The sequence below is a fragment of the Trachypithecus francoisi genome, unplaced genomic scaffold, assembly GCF_009764315.1.
Source record: "Trachypithecus francoisi isolate TF-2019V2 unplaced genomic scaffold, Tfra_2.0 Lachesis_group4, whole genome shotgun sequence".
Lineage (NCBI taxonomy): Eukaryota > Metazoa > Chordata > Mammalia > Primates > Cercopithecidae > Trachypithecus > Trachypithecus francoisi.
The window spans coordinates 109,686,015-109,706,242 of NW_022681469.1; the positions used below are offsets into that span (position 1 = coordinate 109,686,015).

Genomic DNA, 20,228 nt, shown 5'->3' on the forward strand with positions numbered 1-20,228 from the left:
CCGGGGCTGGGGCCTGCCTCTTCCCTTGCAGCACACTCTGACTTGCCGATGAGTGCTCCAGGGCCAGGGCCTTCCTCTTTGCGCCGCACTCTGACCCATCGGGAGTGTGGAGAAGACTGTTGACCAAAGCTGGGAGAGACAGGACAGATCCTGTACTCTGGGGAGTACATTTCTTTTTTCCATGGACGATTCCGAAGCTGTATTCTGAGATGGAAAAAAGTAGAAGTACATTGTGGATGATAAAAGCCAGGTGTATTGAGCTCCTGCTTTTCTAACATACAGAGGTACCCGGATAGAGAAATAGAGTGATCGCCCTCGCCTGCCCAGGGTATTCTCTGAGACCCCATCGGATACCTGAAGTCGCGGATAGTCCCGAATCCTGTCCTGTGTTGTTTCCTGTACGTACCTGTGATCAAGTCAGAGGTGTGACAGCAAAACTGACAGAACTTTCTGCTTCCTCTTCAAAATGTCACAGGTCGGAGCTGTGTTCTTACGGAAGATCTCAGCAACCTCGGCATATGGCTGTTTTTCTTTTAGGTCAGAAGTTTCCACCTTTTTCCTTAAAGGAAGCGCTTGGCAGCTTCTCTGGTATGTCCAAGTCGCCTGCATCACCACTCTTGTGCTTTGGGGCCATTATTAAGTAAAATAAAGACTTCTTGGACCCAAGCACCGCATCACCGTGACGGTAGGTCTGATCACCAAGATGGCTACTGAGTGCCTGGCAGGCAGGGTGGCGTGGACAGCCTGGAATGCTGGACAGAGGAAGGGTTCATGTCCCGGCAGGACAGCTGCTCAGAACAGCACGGAATTGAAAACTCATGAATGGTTTGTTTCTGGAATTTTCTACTTAGTATTTTTGTATTGTGGCTGACCATGGGTAACTGAAACCATGTGTAAAGGGAACTATTGTGAGGGGCTGTGCACAAATGCTTCCCGGCTCTGCCCTGAGGGCCTGAACGCAGCGACCCCTGCACTCAGGGTCTCGGCCCTGATACCATTCTCTAACCAAAGGAACCAGGGCCAGGCCAGAGAAGGTATTGGATAAGCCAGAGAGTGAAGAATTGCTGACATGAAGGGACTTGTTGAAATAATACTGGGGGATGGGAAGGAGCACACGAGGGCCAACCTGGGGCAATTTGAGCATGAAAATAAACAGGCCGGGCCCCGCGGCTCACGCCTGCAATTCCAGCATGCTGTGAGGCCGAGGGGGGAGGACTGCTTGAGGCCAGGAGTTGAGCATGAAAATAAACAGGCTGGGCGCAGTGGCTCACGCCTGCAATCCCTGCACTGTAGGAGGCCAAGGTGGGAGCACCACTTGAGGCCAGGAGTTCGAGACCAGCCTGAGCGACGTGGTGAAACCTGTCTCTACAAAACATAAGAAAAATCAGCTGGGCGCGGTGGCTCATGCCTGTAATCCCACCACTTTGGGAGGCCGAGACGGGCGGATCATGAGGTCAGGAGATCAAGACCATCCTGGCTAACACGGTGAAACCCCGTCTCTAATAAAAAAAATACAAAAAACTAGCCAGGCGAGGTGGCGGGCGCCTGTAGTCCCAGCTACTCGGGAGCCTGAGGCAGGAGAATGGTGTGAACCCGGGAGGCAGAGCTTGCAGTGAGCTGAGATCCGGCCACTGCACTCCAGCCTGGGCAACAGAGCCAGACTCCGTCTCAAAAAAAAAAAAGAAAAGAAAAATCAGCTGTGTGTGGTGTCACCCGCCTGTAGTCCCAGATACTCAGGAGGCTGAGGTGGGAGGATCACGTGAGCCAGAGGTTAAGTCTGCACTGAGCCACGATGATACCACTGCTCTGCAGCCTGGGCAACAAAGCGGGACCCTGTCTCACAAAAAAAAAAAAAAGAAGAAGAAGAAAGAAAGAAAATTAATTATTGTAATGGGCTGTAGCCCACAGAATAAATTGATATCCACTAGTCTATACAAAGTAAGTAATTGGGTATCAATGAGGGGAGGGCCAGGTCTGTCTTATTAATTCTAATGTAGAAGAAATTTTGGGAACAGGAAATCACTATTGCAGAAACCACAGTGGCGACGGGTGCAGATTACAACCCTCAGTGGGCCAGGCGTGGTGGCTCACATCTATAATCCCAACACTTTGGGAGACCGAGGCAGGCAGATCACTTGAGGCCAGGAGTTTGAGACCAGCCTAGCCAACATGGAGAAACCCTGTCTCTACTAAAAATACAAAAATTAGCCGGGACTGGTGGCGCATGTCTGTAATCCCAGCTACTTGGGAGGCTGAGGTGGGAGAATCGCTTAAACCAGGAGGTGGAGGTTGCAGTGAGCTGAGGTTGTGCCACCGCCCTCCAGCGTGGGCGACAGAACTGTCTCAAAAAAAAAAAAAGAACCCTCAGTTGACACGAAGAGGGTGGTGAGGTGTGGTGTGAAGCAGGTGTCTGCTGAGTCTTGAGAAACCTTCCCTTGAGATGTGTACTCCCTCCAAGGAGACAGTGGTCACATCACAGCAGAGCAGCGGAGGCCCCCCTGACCCAGCCATCACTGCCGGGAGCGAGCCGCACAGGCGACACTGACCTGGTGACGTCACTGAGAGCACCGTGTCACCTCTGGTGTCACCTCTGTTTCTCTTGCCCAACTGCATGACCTGAATGTAATCCCAAGGAGACATCAGACACAGACCCAGACCGAGGGGCCTTCTGCGAAGTGACTGCCAGCGCTCGCCCAGTGTTATGTAAGATGTTATTTGGGGAACTGGGTATACACACTGTCCTATTTTTGGAACTTTCTGGAAGTCTGAAATTATTTTGAAATGAGAAAAAATATGCTTTGTATGAAACTGTAGTGGAATAGATTGAGTCGATTCTCATTTTGAAATAACTTCAAAGAGTTTCCAATAGGGATAATGCCGGCGTGAATGGTTTCAGCAGGTCACAGGCTGAGAAGCCCAAGTCCCAAAATAGCGCCATTGTGTGGACAGCCTGACTCCTTACAAACGCGCAGTAGCGTCCCGATGCTGCCTCTGATTTTCTGGGTCTGGCTGCTGAATGTGCTGTGCTTAAGAATCCAGACACCCTGTTGTTCCTGCCAGAGCTTCTCACAAGATATTTTGGGTAGTTCATCATCTGTCGTGTGCAGAATGCATTTTACTTCTCATATACGCTTATCATGATAAGCTGGCCACATTATTAAAAGGCTCCCAAAGACAATTTCCAGAACGTTTTCCAAGCGTTCCCCTTGGGGTGAGGTAAACCAGAGGTGGCGTGGTCCCAGGCCCGCCCCGGTGTTGCTTCCCAGGAGGGGAGGTATGACCTGGAGGCCTGGAGCCCCCCAGGGTCGGGGCTGCAGCCCCAGAGCTGATGTGCGGGGTCTCGTGTGCACAGGCCTTGTACCGGAATTCATCGCTGGCCCTGTTCCACCCAGGCCCTAGGAGCAAGGCAAACTGCCTTCTTCCTGAAGCTTCCTGTGTCGGTTCCTCTGGCCACACTAACAGATTACTGTAAGCCCAGTGGCTTAAAGCACCGCAAGCATTACTATTCCAGAGCAGAGTCTACAAGGGGCCCAGGCCAGACAGGGTGGCCCACGCCTGTCATCCCGGCAGTTTGGGAAGCCAAGGTGGGATGATCGCCTGAGGCCAGAAATTTGAGGCCAGCCCTGGCAACGTAGTGAAACCCTATCTCTACCAAAAAAAAATTGTTTTTAAATTACCCTGGTGTGGTGGTGCGCACCTGTAGTCCCAGCTACTCAGGAGGCTGAGGCAGGAGGATCGCTTGAGCCTGGGAGATAGAGGCTGCCGTGCGCTATGATGGCACCACTGCACTTAAGCCTGGGAGGCAGAGCAAGACCCTCTCTCAAATTATAAATAGCTCAGCAGAGGCTAGGCACAGTGGCTCACGCCTGTAATCCCAGCACTTTGGGAGGCCGAGGCAGGCAGATCACGAGGTCAGGAGATGAAGACCAGCCTGGTCAATATGGTGAAACCCCATCTCTTAAAAATACGAACATTAGCCAGGTGTGTTGGCGGGTGCCTGTAGTCCCAGCTACTCCAGAGGCTGAGGCAGAAGAATCGCTTGAACCCAGGAGGTGGAGGTTGCAGTGAGCCGAGATCGTGCCACTGCACTCCACTCCAGCCTGGGCAACAAAACAAGACTCTATCTCAAAAAAAAAAAAAGCCCAACAGCGATGTGTTCCCTTGGCAGGCTCTGGCCTCGAAGTACCTCAGTCAGGGCTGGGACTTGGTCCAACCTGAAGTGGGCAGTGCAGCCCCTTCCGATCCCTCCGACCCCTGCCTGTGTGCTCCTGTCTCTCCAGCTCTGACCTCCTGCCTCCCTCTCAGGACCCTTAGAACTGCACGGGGTCCTGCTAATCCCGGACCATCCCCATCTTGGTCCCAAACAACCCTATCTGCCATGCAAGCACCATGTTCACAGGTCCCAGGGACTGGGACACAAACATCTTCAGGGACATTGTTCTGCCCCCACACCTGGTTGTGAGGCATGTGGGTGGCTCAGGCTTGGCCTGGGGCGGCAGCAGTTCCCTCTGGTGGGAGGGGCCCCAGCCCCCCCTGGCTCTGGACGGTTGTGCACCTCGACAGGTGTCCGTGCTCGGAGGGGAGGCTGGCAGCCTACTCGTCCACTCTGAAGAGCGGGGGAGCTGGGGTCATGACTGGGGGTACTGGGGTTGGTCTGTGGGGCTGCCCGCCAGACAGGGCCGGACAGAGCCCACCCCCCTTAGCCTGCAGGGGCTGCATGACCTTCGAGGAAGCAGAAGCACTGTGGTGGGGGTGGCCCCTGATGGATGGACAGCAGCAGCACCACGGCACCCTCGAGGGTCACCTGCAGAGGCAGAGCCAGGTGCATAGCTGTCAGCTGGGGCAGGGATGGTGGTTTGTGCAGCTAGACCTCTGCTCCAGGAGCCACAGGCTGGGGCCGGGGTCGTGCGTCCTGAAGCCCCAGGCCTTCCTGACTGGGCAGCCCCTTCCTACCATCTGCCCCCACGGCCACCTGCCTGCCACCACCCTCAACCGCCCACTAACCCCCACCACTCCTGCCAGCTCAGTTTCCAGATGTGGCCCAGATCAGGGCAGCACAGGACAGGTGCCTATGAAGTGTGGGGTTCAGTGAGGGGCTGCAGGGGCTGAGCCAGAGCCTGGGCGGGGCAGGGGTCTACCCACCTGTGGAGGCTGCAATAGGGACCAGGCAAGATGGTCCAGGTAGCGGCCCTTTGGGCAGCAGAGCCACAGACCCTCCCTGAGGTCCCAGCTCTTCTCAGGGCAGACGTGGGAAGCCCCAGCCCTCATGGGCGTCCGCTGGGGTGGGGATCCTGCTTCATGGAGGCCTCTCTTTGAGGGGAGCGGCCTGGACATGGGGCTGGGGGGCGGCTGGGATTCTCTGAGGCCACCAGTGCGGATACCAGTCACTATGTCACAGTCCATCCCAAACTCACACAGCATCTTCCGGCTTCCACCCCTATGGCTCTAAGGCTGGCTGGGCTCAGCCGGGTGGTTCACATACAGGTGTGAGGAGGCTGGAGTCACTGAGCTCTGCCCTCTGTTCCTGGGCTCTGTCCACGTGGCCTTTGCAGTGTGGAGGCTGCAGGGGGGCCCGGCTGTGTACGTGGAGGTGGGACAGGGGTGAGAGGCCAGGCAGAAGCTGCATCCTCCTGTGACCCCGTGTCAGAAGTCACAGGCCACCATCCTGCATGGCCTGGGACAGTCACAGCCCCTCATCCACATTGGTCCTGCATGGGCTGGGACAGTCAAAGCCCCCTGCTGTGTATGGAGAGGCAGGGCAGGGGCGAGGGGCCAGGCAGAAGCTGCATCCTCCTGTGACCCCGTCAGAGGTCACAGGCCACCATCCTCCATGGGCTGGGACAACCGCAGCCCCTCGCCCACAGGGGTCCTGCATGGGCTGGGACAGCTGTGGCCCACATTGCAGGTGGGAGTGAGAGGGGTGTTAAACACACTGGGGGGTGGGGCAGGGAGGGGAGGAAAGTGCGGGGAGAGGATAGGTGTGTAGATGATGGATAGAGATGATGGTGGTGACGGATCATTCACAGATGACAGAGGTAGAGGACAGGGAGACTGCTTGATGATAGATAAACATAGAGACGGCAGTTCACATAGACACAGATGACAGGTCGCACAGATAGATTATGGGCGGATGGACAGAGGGGGATGGTGAGTGAGAGGGAGGGAGGGGGCACAGGCAGGGCCCCTGGGAAAGGCAAGCCCCGTCTGAGGCTGTGTCCGCCTTTCCTGACGCACGTCCACGCCTCCCTCTCTGTGAGGCTGTGGGGTTTCTCCAGCCTGACTGTGGCACAGACAGGCCTGTGGGTCATTCCTGCAACAGCCCCCATAGGATGGGTGACTCAGCCTCAGTCTCCCCGTCTGCTAAAGACATATGGTATCAGCCTGCCTGGGCACCGAGGACTGGAGTGGCCTCTGGTATGGGCGGAGGATTACCCAGGTGCCGAGGCAAGAGACTGAAGGCACAAACTGTTTCAGTATAATAAAGAAAATAGAATAAAAATAGTCATAATACAAATTAGATATAGGGATGATCATGGACAATTATCAATCATTATTATAAACATTATTATTTATTTATTTATTTATTTGAGACAGAGTCTCGCTCTGTCGCCCAGGCTGGAGTGCAGTGGCTGGATCTTGGCTCACTGCAAGCTCCGCCTCCCAGGTTCACGCCATTCTCCTGCCTCAGCCTCCCGAGTAGCTGGGACTACAGGCGTCGCCACCTCGCCCGGCTAGTTTTTTGTATGTTTTAGTAGAGACGGGGTTTCACCATGTTAGAGAGGATGGTCTTGATCTCCTGACCTCGTGATCCGCCCGTCTCGGCCTCCCAAAGTGCTGGGATTACAGGCTTGAGCCACCACGCCCGGCCTATTATAAACATTATTAATAATTCAATTTTATTATTGAATTACTCTTTGTTGCATTACTGATGTAACCTAGGATTAACCGGCGGGTATAGGGTCAGGTGCTGAACGGACATGGTGAGAAGTGACCTAGAAGGCAAGAGGTGAGCCCTCTGTCACCCGCATAAGAGCCGCTTGAGGGCTCCTTGGTCAAGCGGTAACGCCAGTGTCTGGGAAGGCACCTGTTACTTAGCAGACCACGAAAGGGAGTCTCCTTTCCTTGCAGGAGTCAGGGAATGCTCTGCTCCACCAGCTTCTTGTGGAAGGCTGGATATGATCCAGGCCTGCCCACAGTCCTCTGGAGGCCTAGCCCCCTCCCTGTGGTGCTGTGCTTCAACGGTCATGCTCCTTGTCCACTTTCATGTTCCTCCCGTACTCCTGGTTCCTCTTTGAAGTTCTTAGAAGACAGCAGAAGAAATAGTGAAAGTCTTAAAGCCTTTGATCTTTCTTATAAGTGCAAAGAAGAAAACGCTGACGTATGCTGCCTTCTCTCTCCGCTTTGGCTGCCTAAAAGAGAAGGGCCCCCTGTCCCACGATCACGTGACTTGCTTCACCTTGTCAATCACTTAGAAGATTCACTCTCCTTACCCTGCCCCCTTGTCTTATATGCAGTAAATATCAGTGTGTCCAGCCGTTCGGGGCCACTGCCGGTCTCCGTATCTTGGTGGTAGTGGTTCCCTGGGCCCAGCTGCTTTGTCTTCATCTCTTTGTCTTGTGTCTTTATTTATTACAATCTCTCATCTCTGCACACGGGGAGAACACCCGCTAAGCCTCACAGGGCTGGACCCTACACTCTGGGCAGAGGGGGCCTCTTGGGTTCAGCCCATGTAGCTAAGCAGGAGGAGCTGCTGATTCTTATTTAAACATGAGAGAAACAGCCTTTAGAACGAGGACATGCATGCACAGGGCTCACATAAACGGCACGTTCTGCATGTGACCACACCCACCATCTGCCCCCTGTGCCTGGCTCCTGTCACTTAGCACAGCGTGTTCAAGCTTCACCTGTGTCGTGGCGTGTTCATGGCTGAGTCGCACTCGTACAGACCACACTTGGCTTATCCACCCATCAGCTGGTGGACATTTGGGCTGTTTGCATTTGGGACTGTCCTGAGTAACAGTGGCTGGGAATGATGGCTCACACCTGTAATCGCAGCACTTTGAGAGGCTGAGGCATGTGGATCACCTGAAGCCAGGAGCTCAACACCTGCCTGGGCAACATAGCAAGACCCTGTCTCTACAAATAAAACCCCCACAAAATTTAGCTGGGCGTGGTGGTACACACCTGTGTCTCCAGCTACTCAGGAGGCTCAGGAGGGAGGATTGACTTGAGCCCAAGAGGTTGAGGCTTCAGTGAGCTATGATTGCACCACTGTACTCCAGCCTAGGTGACAGAGCAAGACCTTATCTCGAAAAAATAATAAGGCCCGGCACAGTGGCTCACCCCTGTAATCCCAGAATTTGGGGAGGCCGAGGCGAGTGGATCACGAGGTCAAGAGTTCAAGACCAGCCTGACCAGCATGGTGAAACCCCCGTCTCTATTAAAAACACACAAATTAGCCATGTGTGGTGGCAGGCACCTGTAATCCCAGCTACTCAGGGGGCTGAGGCAAGAGAATTGCTGGAACCCGGAAGGCGGAGCTTGCAGTGAGCCAAGATTGTGCCACTGCACTCCAGCCTGGGCGACAGAGCAAGACTCTGTCTCAAAAAAAAAAAAAAAGAAAGAAAGAAGGCTGGGCGCGGTGGCTCACGTCTGTCATCCCAGCACTTTGGGAGACTGAGGTGGGCGGATCACAAGGTCAGGAGATGGAGGCCATTCTGGCGAACACGGTGAAACCCCGTCTCTACTAAAAATATAAAAAATTAGCCGGGCGTGGTGGCGGGCATCTGTAGTCCCAGCTACTCGGGAGGCTGAGGCAGGAGAATGGCGTGAACCTGGGAGGCGGAGCTTGCAGTGAGCCAAAATTGCACAATTGCACTCCAGCCTGGATGACAGAGCGAGACTCCGTCTCAAAAAAAAAAAAAAAGGAGAAGATGCTGCTGAGAACACTTGTGTCTGAGTGTGTGTGAACGTGTTTTCTGCAGTCCTCGGGTGCATACTGGGGAGTGGATTTCCTGGGTCCCACGGTAGCTCCATGCCAGCCTGTTTTCCAGGGCGGCTGCACCGTCTTCCACCCAGCAGGGCTGTGGGAGGGCCCAGGTTCCCCCATCCTCACCAGTGCTCCTCTTTGTAAATCCTAGCCTCCCCCCACCACCCCAGGTCTTCACTGCATCCTGGTGTGGAGCGTCTCGTTGTGGTTTTGATTGGCGTTTCCCTGACAACTAATGGTGCTGAATATTTCCCGTGCCTGTCGGCGACTGGGTGTCTTCCTTGGGGAAGCATGTATTCAGATTCTTTGCCCTTTTTTTTAATTGGTTCACTTGCCTTTTTATTATTATTATATTATTATTATTATTTTTGAGACGGAGTCTTGCTCTGCCACCCAGGCTGGAGTGCTGTGGCCGGATCTCAGCTCACTGCAAGCTCCACCTCCCAGGTTTACGCCATTCTCCTGCCTCAGCCTCCCGAGTAGCTGGGACTACAGGTGCCCGCCTCGTCGCCCGGCTAGTTTTTTGTATTTTTTAGTAGAGACGGGGTTTCACCATGTTAGCCAGGATGGTCTCGATCGCCTGACCTCGTGATCCGCCCGTCTCGGCCTCCCAAAGTGCTGGGATTACAGGCTTGAGCCACCGCGCCCGGCCACCTTTTTATTATTGAGTTGTATGAGTTCTTTATAAGTAACTGTTTCTTGAGGTTGCACCAATTTGGGTGTGAACTTTACTGCCCGATGGTCACACTGAAAGGGGCCAGGGCTGGGGGAGGAGAGCGCCTCCTGGGGTCCTGTGTCGAGTCTGGGCCTCGTCCCCATGCCAAGTGTGTGATTCCGGCCCCAGAGGACCCTGCTGGTCCCAGGCTTCAAGACATGGCACCTGGGGACGCCTGGGCTGTGACTGGACCGGTCAGGCCAACCCCAGCTGTCCCGCGGGGGAGGGGAGGATGGGGGATGGCAGGACCCTCCCCAGGCGCAGTGCCCAGATCCATACCTGCCACCAGCCCCTCGGTTATGGGGACGGCTCTCCACGACCCCTTTCTCCATGCCAGACCCCATCTCTGTTTGGAAAACTAAGCAAAAGATATGTTCAAATGCCCCAAAACCCAATAAGGCAACCTGTGCACCCCCCATCCCTGGCCTGTCATCTCGAGTAGGTCCCTGCAGACTCCCTGCTCCCGAAGGGGTTTCCGGGTCTAGCCCCACTCCCGGAAAATGGTGCCGAGACCACCTCTGGTCCTGGGTGGTGTTTCCCTGTCCCCTGCATTTCGGGGCACAGCGGCTGTTTCTGGAGAATCCCTGTGTCTCCTTTAAGCCCTTCCTGAGCAGAGCTCCTTAGGATCCATGCGCTGCTGAGCTCCTACTCCAGGTGCCCGAAGGGTGGCAGGGCCCCCACAGCAGGCAGAAGGCCCAGGAGGGTCTGCCCAAGGCCAAAGGCACAGACACAGAGGACAGGGTGGAGGCTGCAGCCAGTGGGCGACCCAGAAGGGGGCCGGCCACATGGGGGCCCAACATCACGACCCCCCATCCCCACAAATGAGGCAGGCAGAGCCAGGAGCGGCCCACCCCCGTGCTGAGCCTGGACGTGGAAGACCCCTCCTTGGCCTGCAGGGCAGCCTACTGACTCTCCACCATCATGTGAGGTGCTGTCTAAGCACAGATAATCGGACTGAATGAGCCCTGGCCCCTGTGCGGGGCGGAGAGGGAAGTGAACCTCACCACTCTCCCCTCCCCACCCTCCCCTCCCTTCCCCTCCCCTGAGGCAGCTACTGGATTGAGCAACTGCTTGGCTGAGTGTTGGGCAAGATGGTCCCAGAGCAGGGCCCAGCCTGGCCTCAGTCCATGTGCCCCTTCCCTGGGGACAGCCCCCCTCTACCTGGGAGGACCTAGCTTCCAATCAAAGTCACCTGCGGACCTACTGTGTGCAGGCCCCATGCTCAGGGGACGCTGAAGGAGCTCAGCCCTGCTCTCAGGAGCCCCCTGCCTGGGGCCTGCTGCGCGGCCGAGTGGTCACAGGGGGCAGGTGCCTCTAGCTCTGGACTAGGAAGACGCTTGAGGAATGAGTGTCAGGGTCCCTGGTGCAGCCGTGCAGGTCAGTGACAATGGCCAGGAGGCTCAGCAGAGCTTGTGGGCCACTGGGCGTGAGCAGGAGCAGGCAGGCCACCTGTCCAGTCCCCTCGCCAGCCGCTGCTGGCCAGAACAGCCTTTGACCGACACTGGTCTGGGTCTGGCCCGCCCTGAGCTATGCTGTTACCTTCCGGATTCTTCCTGAGTCCTGGGCTCCCCTCCCCCGGCCTTGCCCAGCCCTGACCACAGCCACTGGGGGCAGCCGGATCTCAGGACGGCTGTGCTCTCGGGGGTCCAGGCAGGTACTTGTGGACCTCGGCCAGGCAGCCTCCTCTTTTGAAGAATCCCCCTCAGCCCCGATATCTCTTAGATGACGTGGCTCACCACCTCCGTGTCATCCTTATGCCTTCCCGTCCCCCGAGTGATGCCACAGTTCCCTTAGCAGGATGGAAGGACAGAGAAGGCAAGACACCCACCCGCTGGAGCCTCCCACAGAGGAGGTCCTGGAACAGCGGGCAATCAATGGTCTTGGCTCATACTGGAAGCTCTGGCCTGTTGGGCACCTGCTCCCCTGAGGCCTCCCTGCCACAATTTCTGTTCCTCGTACGATGGCCTTTCCTTCTTTGGGGACCTTGAGTAAAGGCTCTGGGCCCTGTTAGGGTGTGTCGCTTTGTGTATTCCAGTCCTGAGGTGTGTGGCCTCCAGCAAAGGATTGAACCTCCCTGTGCCTCAGTCTTCCCAACTGAAAATAGGGCTTCAATAAGAGAATATGTGTCGAGGCCAGGCGCGGTGGCTCACGCCTGTAATCCCAGCACTTTGGGAGGCCGAGGTGGGCAGATCACGAGGTCAGGAGATCAACACCATCCTGACTAACACGGTGAAACCCTGTCTCTACTAAAAATACAAAATAGCTGGGCGAGGTGGCGGGCGCCTGTAGTCCCAGCTACTCAGGAGGCTGAGGCAGGAGAATGGCATGAACCCGGGAGGTGAAGCTTGCAGTGAGCCCAGATCGTGCCATTGCACTCCAGCCTGGACGACAGGCTGGACGACAGAGACTGGGCGACAGACTCCCTCTCAAAAAAAAAAAAAAAGGAAAGAAAGAAAATACATATCAAGCCGGGCGTGGTGGCTCAGGCCTGTAATCCCAGCACTTTCAGAGGCTAAGGCAGGCAGATCACGTGAAGTCAGGAGTTCGAGACCAGCCTGAGCAACATGGGGAAACCCCGTCTCTACCAAAAAATAAAAAAAATTAGCTGGGCATGGTGGCACCCATTTGTGGACCCAGCTACTCAGGAGGCTGAGGCAGGAGAATCACCTGACCCCAGGAAGCAGAGGTTGCTGTGAGCTGAGATCGTGCCACTGCACACCAGCCTGGGCGATAGACCAAGACCTGTCTCAAAAAAAGAAAAAAGAAAAAAAAAGGGAAATACAAGTCAGGCTATTTCTCCTAATACCTAGTGCAGAGCTGCTGTTGTTATTAACATTCATCTGTCTTTATTAGGTGACATTCTCCAAGCTCATGCTGTGTGGTGGATTCCAAGCCTGGCACAGGGACCCAGAGATGGAAATGCCACTTGTCCCCGCCCCAAAGGCTCCCATCTGAGGGAGGAGAAAGACCTGTGTGAACGGTTACAGGGAAAGGGCGTGTGACGCCACAGGGCGCATGATCCCAGAGACGCAGACCAAAACAGGCTGCTGCATTCTGCTTCAGGTGGACAGAGCTTAAGCAGCTCCGTAATTTCACGTTGGCTGGAGCAGCGAGACAGGTGTCTTTGGTGGCACTCTGGTCAGTGTGGCCTCAGTGGAGGCCGTTCCATATCCCATACCATTGCCCCAGGGATGCCACTTTGAGTGCAAATCCACACGAAACTCTCACAAAGATGAGGCTGTGTAGACCGTGATTCTGATGCATTCAAAACGCCCTAAATGCCCCTCCGCCAGTGACTGGGTGAACAAGTCATGGTCCAGTTGAACTTTTTTTGAGTTTTTTTTTTTTTTTTGAGCTAGAGTTTCACTCTTGTTGCCCAGGCTGGAGTGCAATGGCACAATCTCGGCTCGCTGCAACCTCCACCTCCCAGGTTCATGCGATTCTCCTGCCTCCGCCTCAGCTGGGATTACAGGCATGCATCACCACGTTCAGCTAATTTCTTTGTATTTAGTAGAGACAAGGTTTCGCCATGTTGGTCAGGCTGGCCTTGAACTCCTGACCTCAGGTGATCCACCCGCCTTGACCTCCCAAAGTGCTAGGATTATAGGCATGAGCCACCTCACCCAGCCGAACTTTTGAGTAGAATGCAACCATTCAAAAAGAAAGAGTCCAGGCACAGCGCTCACGCCTGTAATCCCAGGACTTTGGGAGGCTGAGACAGGAGGATCACTTGAACCCAGGACTTCAAGACCAGCCTGGGCAACATAGGAAGACCCCCATCTCTACAAAAAAAAAAAAAAAAAAAAATTCTTTTTTTTAGAGACAGGATCTCCCCTCTCTTCCCCAGGCTGGAGTGCAGTGACACCATCATAGCTCACTGCAGCCTCAGCTTCTGGGCTCAAGTGATCCTCCTGCCTCTGCCTCTTGAGTAACTGGGATTCCAGGCCTCCACCGTCACATCTGGCTAAATTTTGTATTTGTAGAGATGGGGTCTTGCCATATTGCCCAGGTTGGTCTCAAACTCCTGAGCTCAAGCGACCCACCGGCCCTGGCCTCTCAAACTGCTGGGATTACAGCCCTTAGCCAAAACCCTGTCTCCATAAATGATTAAATAAATGAAAGGCTACAGGCCTCAGACCGTTCATTCTAGAAGGTGCTGAGGAATTGTTTGTTAATAGTGGTTGCCTGGAAGGCAGTGGGGAGAGGCTTTCCTTTTTCAGTCTGGTATGTTCCAGTTTGCTTTCAGCCGGGCGTACTGCACTAACAATATAAGAAGAAAATGGAAAGAATTTGAAAAGACGCTGGGGTGTGCAGAGGAAGGAAGGCGACATCAAAACCAGGCTTTTTGTTACCTGTCAGCCCCCATGTGAAATCCCGGCCGGGCCCCTCAGCCTGCCTGAGTGGGAGGAGTGCTCAGAGGGTCCCCTATGTGGGTGGGCCTCAGGGGGAGGCTCTGTCTGGGCCCTCTGCGGCCTCAGTGCCCTGGGACGCTGGCGTTTGTCACTTGCTGGTCGCCCCTCCCAGGCAGGGATGGTGTGAGCGCTCTGGTCCCTAGCGCAGAACACACACGCCTGCCTTGCACGAGCACCCCCGTGCCCATGGTCTTGGGGGGCTCGGCAGGTGCCCTCTGCACCCCCCACAGTAGGTGTGCAGGCTCCGTCCCAGCGCGCGTGGCGGCAGGAGGGTCCCATCCAGGCCGGCCAGGTTTTGGGGCGGCCTCTCGCCCAGGCAGGTGGGATGCTGCACGCGGATGAGGGGCGGGCAGCGGGCGACTTCCCGGCGGGTCCCCGGGGCGCGCGGGCTGGGGGCGCCGGAGCGGCCGAGGGAGGAGGCCACACGCTCGCCTGCACCGCTGGGGGCCGCCCGCGGGCCTTGCCGGCCAGAGCGCAGCGTGCGCCCCGGGCCCCGCGCCGGCACTCGCTCAGCGACCGCGGCGGAGACACGAGCGGTGGCGGCGGAGCCCGGAGGGCGGCGGGAATGCGGAACCGGCGCGCGGGCTGAGGCCGCCCGGTATGGCGCAGGGGCGGCGGCGGCGGGCGGCCTGCGCGGGGCCCTAGCGAGCCGGCGGACGCTCCCGGCCCCGGCCCCGGCATCGGCATCGCGGGCGCATCGCGGCCATGGCCAAGGAGCGGCGCAGGGCGGTCCTGGAGCTGCTGCAGCGGCCGGGAAACGCGCGCTGCGCGGACTGCGGCGCCCCGGGTAGGTGTGGGCCGGGTGGGCGCGGGGCCGGGTGGGTCCCGGGTGGGCGCGGGGTGCCGGGTGGGTCCTGGGTGGGCCCCAGGGACCGGGCGGGGGACCGCGGACGCCGCGGGGGTGGCAGCGCTGAACACCGGGCCGGCGCTCGGATGGGGCCCGGCCCCGGTTGCACCTGCGGGACCCGGACGTCTCCCCCGGCCGGGCGGAGCCGGGGGCGCCCCCAGGACCCCCGGAAACCCCCTGCCGCCGCCTCCCCTCCCCCGCCGGGCTGCGTGTCTGACGGTCACCGCGGACCGCCCGCCGCGTTGCGAAAGCTCGGGCTCCGCACAGAAAGAGGAAATCGGGGCTGGCTGCAGGGAGGGAGTGGGCCGCCGGCTGGAGGGCTCTTCTGGACTGTGGGGTCCCCCGGCTCCGGGGCCACCTCGCGGTGACGTCATGCCTCACTCCCTCCCCGCACCGGGGGTCCCTGGGTGTGAGCGGCGCCCCTCCCCCCGGCTCCCTGCACCTGGCTGCTTCGGGTGGGCGCCAGGACAGGTGAGGCCTGGAAGAGGTGGGGCCGGACGCAGGTCCTCGTCCACCTGCCGCCCGCCCCTTCGTTCTCCCGGCCGGGCATCCCTGACTCGCTTCCTAGGTTTGTGGGATTTCAAGGCACTGGAGTCCAAAGGTGCGGAGTCCCTCCCTTCCAGGCCACTGGTCCTGCCATTGGCTGTGAACGGGGCCCAGTGCCCAGACCAGCCCTGCCCTGCTTCGGAGCTGTCAGCCCCAGGCCGGCTGCGCTGTGGGGAGAGGGCCCCGCCAGGGCAGTCCTGCCACCCCAGGCACACCAGGAATCTGGGGGCCAATAGCTTGAGCCCCTCAGGACAAACCGAAACTCACCAGCGATGGCTGAGGTCCCCAGGGAGGGAGCGGGGGAAGACCCTGCATTTGCCCCCAAGGCCCTGGGTCAGCATGCAGTCTCTGGACACCCCGGAAATAGGACCTGATTCCCTCCGGGATGGAGGGGTCTCTGCCAGCCCCAGGTCGTGGTGGCTGCTGGCCAGCCACAGCTTGGCCCGAGAGTCCACACCAGGAGCTGGGGTGTCCCAGAGGGGAGATAGTGACAGGCTTTTCTAGAAAGACAGGCAGGACCCACGGCCTTTCCGTGGTCTCCTGAGGCAGGGCGGCTGCAGGGCCAGGAGGTGCAATGGTGCGGTGGGGGCGGCCCCCTGGGCTGGCTCACACCAGACTCTCTTCCCCCAGATCTTTATTTCCTCCTGTTCAGGAATGCTCCCCTGGAGAGTCAGTGGGAAAGAGCCTGGCCTGGGGTTGCTGTGGCCCACGGGCAGAGGAGCTGGGCTTGTCTCTGAACCTCTGATCCCTGGCCACACAGCCTGGGAGCAGCTTCTCTGAACTCAGAGCCCCTCTCCAGCTGCCCTCTGGGCCTCCCAGCCTGGCAGGAGGAAGAAAGAGGGTACTTCCCTGGCCTGCTCGGCCCTTCAGTGGCCCTCCCCTCCCAGTGGGTGCAGGTGTGCCTGGCCCACCTGCTAAGCCTCTGGCCTGGCCCACCACAGAGCTGTTCTTGGCCCTCCGCATACCCCGTGCTGTGCCTTCTCAGAATCGGTCCTCAGTGACCTCAGTGACTCGCCTCCTCTGTCGGGTAGCGCCATGGAGAGGGGATGCTGTGAGGGGTTGTTCTCATTTCACAGCCAGGGAGACTGATGCCTTGCAAACTGGAGCTGGGGATATGGGTCACAGCCGGCCGCTGTGCTTGTCCCCGCTCCCCAGGGCTGTGGCCACAGGGTGGAACGGCCACAGGGTGGAACAGGAGGTGTCAGGAGGCGGGGGGCTGCCCGGCCCCCCATGACCCCATGGCACACCCTCGAGGGCCCTATACTTCTTTGCTGATGTGGCTGCTCTAGGACCTCCTGTACCTGCTGTGGCCCAGCTGGGTGACAAGGAGCCACTCCAGTGTTGATGGGGACTGGGGTGACCAGCATGTTCTGCTTTCCTCAGAACACTGTCCTGTGCACTGGTTCTCGGCTGGTGCAGACCTGGACAGCAGGACATCAGGCAGACCCAGGCCACCTCTGAATGCCAGGCCTGTGGGTGCTGGGGTGGACTTGAGCAGGCCCCACCTACTGGCCATGTGAGGGAAGCCACATGGTCTGGGGGTCTCTGAGGCCTCCACAGAAGCTCCTTCCAAACTCTCATGATCTGTCCCACTAGTGGGTTCCCCTGACCTTGAACAGGTCCTCACCCAGCGGCCACCCAGAGAGCCTCTCCTCACAGGCCTGGCAGCTGGGCGAGTTGGGGCGTGCTTGGACCCACTGTCCTGCAAGACCTGGGTAGGGGTGTCTATCCTGGGTGGGGCTTGGGGGAGGGAGGAGGTGCCTCTGTGCATCCTTGGAGCTGCCTGCCTAATTGCAACAGAGGACAGGAACCAGGTGTGGTGGCTCACGCCTGTAATTCCAACGCTTTGGGAGGCTGAGGCGGGAGGATAGCTTGAGGCCAGGAGTTGGAAGCTGCAGTGAGTCGTGATACACTCCATCCTAGGCCACAGTGAGACCCTGTCTCAAAAAAAAAGAAAAACAGACATATTCTCCTCTTTGTGTCTCAGCCCATCTGATGCCCTGGAAGGACTGGGGTGTCTGAGCTCTTTTTTTCTTTTTTCTTTTGTGATAAGGTCCCGCTGCATCACCCAGGCTGGGGTACAGTGGCTCAATTTCAATTCACTGCAGCCTCTGCCTCCGGGACTCAAACAATCCTCCCACCTCAGTCTCTCGAGTAGCTGGGACTAAGGGTCCATGCCACCATGCCCGGCTAATTTTTTTCTTTTAACAGAGTCTCTTGATGTCACCCAAGCTGCAGTGCAGTGGTGTGATCTTGCTCACTGCAACCTCCAACTCCCACTTCAAGCGATTCTCATTCTCCTGCATCAGTCTCCCAAGTAGCTGGGATTTCAGGCGTGCACCACCACCCCCGGCTAATTTTTGTGTTTTTAGTAGAGATGGGGTTTCATCATATTGGCCAGGTTGGTCTTGAACTCCTGACCTCAAGTGATCCACCTGCCTCAGACTCCCAAAGTGCTGGGATTCCAGGTGTGAGCCACTGCTCCCAGCCTAATTTTTGTATTTTTTTTTTTTGGTAGAGACAGGGTTTTGCCATGTTGGTCAGGCTGGTCTCGAACTCCTGGCCTCAGGCAGTCCTCCTGCCTTGGCCTCCTAAAATGCTGGAATTACAGGCATGAGCCACCGCGCCTGGCCTGCGTCTGGGCTCTTTAACTGGGTTGGACAGCAGGTGGTGACTGGTACTTTGTGTCACCTGGGTGTCTGAGGCACCTGGAGCACCAGATGGACCCGGCAATCCCAGGGGCACCCATGGCCCCCAGTTCTGGAGGCCTGGCTCGGGGAGGAATTCTGTTCCTACGAAGCAGAAAGATGGCTGGGACCCTCTTGTGGAGGCCCTGGTGGTTCAGGTATTGCTCCTTCATTCCACACCTGAGGCCCCAGCCAGATCCAGGCTCCAGGGTGGCCCCAGCCCCAGGGATAATGGGGCATAAGTGACCCTGGAGGCCAGTCCTTGAGGCTCAGTGGAACCCGAGCATGTGCTTGCAAGGCTGATGGGGCAGACTCACAGCTCAGCCTCCTCATTCAACCCAGGAAGGCTTCAGGGCCGAGGTGACATTTCAGAAATTGTTGGTAGCAATTCCCTTGGTGGGGAGGAGTTTCAGGAATTTGGCCTGGCATGGGTGAGGGTGGGAAGAAGGCTGCTGAATGTGGGCAGGGGCTTGGCAGACTCCCTTCACTCCCCAGGGCAGCAGCCAAACTAGGTTGGATTTTTTTTTTTTTTTGAGACGGAGTCTCACTCTGTCGCCCAGGCTGGAGTGCAGTGGCGCCATCTCGACTCACTGCAAGCTCCACCTCCTGGGTTCATGCCATTCTCCTGCCTCAGCCTCCCGAGTAGCTGGGACTATAGGCACCCACCACCACGCCTGGCTAATTTTTTGTTAGTTTTAGTAGAGAAGGGGTTTCACCATGTTAGCCAGGATGGTCTTGATCCCCTGACCTCGTGATCCACTCACCTCAGCCTCCCAAAGTGCTGGGATTACAGGCATGAGCCACTGTGCCTGGCCAGATTTTTAAAAAATAATAATTTACCTTCTCATCATTTTGAGTGCACAGTTCAGGGGCCTTGAGTATATTCACCTCACCGTGCCACTGCCACCACTGTCATTTCCAGAACCTCCTCATCTTCCCAAACTGAAGCTCTGTCCCCATTCAGCAACGGCTCCAGAGTTCCTCTCCGCAGTCTGGGGCACCCACCCTTCTACTTTCTTTTTTCTTTCTTTTTTGTCTTTTTTTTTTTTTTTTGAAACAGAGTCTCGCTCTGTCGCCCAGGCTGGAGTGCAGTGGCCGGATCTCAGCTCACTGCAAGCTCCGCCTCCCAGGTTTACGCCATTCTCCTGCCTCAGACTCCCGAGTAGCTGGGACTACAGGCGCCCGCCACCTCGCCCGGCTAGTTTTTTTTTGTATTTTTTTAGTAGAAACGGGGTTTCACCGTGTTCGCCAGGATGGTCTCCATCTCCTGACCTCGTGATCCGCCCGTCTCGGCCTCCCAAAGTGCTGGGATTACAGGCTTGAGCCACCGCGCCCGGCCTCTTTTTTGTCTTTTTGAGACGGAGTCTTGCTCTGTTCTCCAGGCTGGAATGAAGTGGGGCAATCTCAGCTCACTGCCACCTCTGCCTCCTGGGTTCAAGCGATTCTGCTGCCTCAGTCCCCCAAGTAGCTGGGATTACAGGCACAGGCCCTCACGCTCAGCTAATTTTTGTATTTTCAGTAGAGACAGGGTTTCACCGTGTTGGCCAGGCTGGTCTTGAACTCCTGACCTCAGATGATCTTTCCACCTTGGCCTCCTAAACGGCTGGGATGACAGGCGTGAGCCACTGTGCCCAGCCTCTACTTTCTGTCTCTATGAATCTTATGACTCCAGGGACCTCGTAAGAGTGAAACAGTGTGGTATTCATTCTCTTGTGACTGGCCAGTTTCACTCAGCCTAATGTCTCCAGGTTCACGGATGCTGTGCCAAGTGCTGAGATTTCCTTGTGTGTGAAGACAGGATCATATCCTGTGTGGAGGAACACATTGCATGTGCCCGTTTGTCTTCAGGCAGACACTGGACTGCTCCCAACTCTGGGCCGTTGTGCATCGTGCTGTGTGAGCGCGAGGGTGCAGACGTCTCTTTGAGAGCCTGCTTCAGGTTGTTTTGGTCTGTACCCAGGACGGGAGTTGCTGGGTCCTTTGGCAATTCTGTGTTTAACTGGTTGAGGAACTGCTAGACAGGTCTCCCCTA

At 57.1% G+C, this 20,228-nt stretch overlaps 1 protein-coding gene across 1 annotated transcript in view; it reads left to right on the forward strand.

Moving 5' to 3' along the window:
• The first annotated feature begins 14,542 nt into the window (after positions 1–14,542).
• ADAP1 (ArfGAP with dual PH domains 1) overlaps positions 14,543–20,228 on the forward strand; it is a 60,073-nt gene continuing 54,387 nt past the window's right edge. The window contains exon 1 of the mRNA XM_033194433.1: positions 14,543–14,903. Within this exon, the coding sequence (XP_033050324.1) occupies positions 14,822–14,903 (82 nt within the window). The 5' untranslated portion in view covers positions 14,543–14,821. The remainder of the gene's footprint in view (positions 14,904–20,228) is intronic.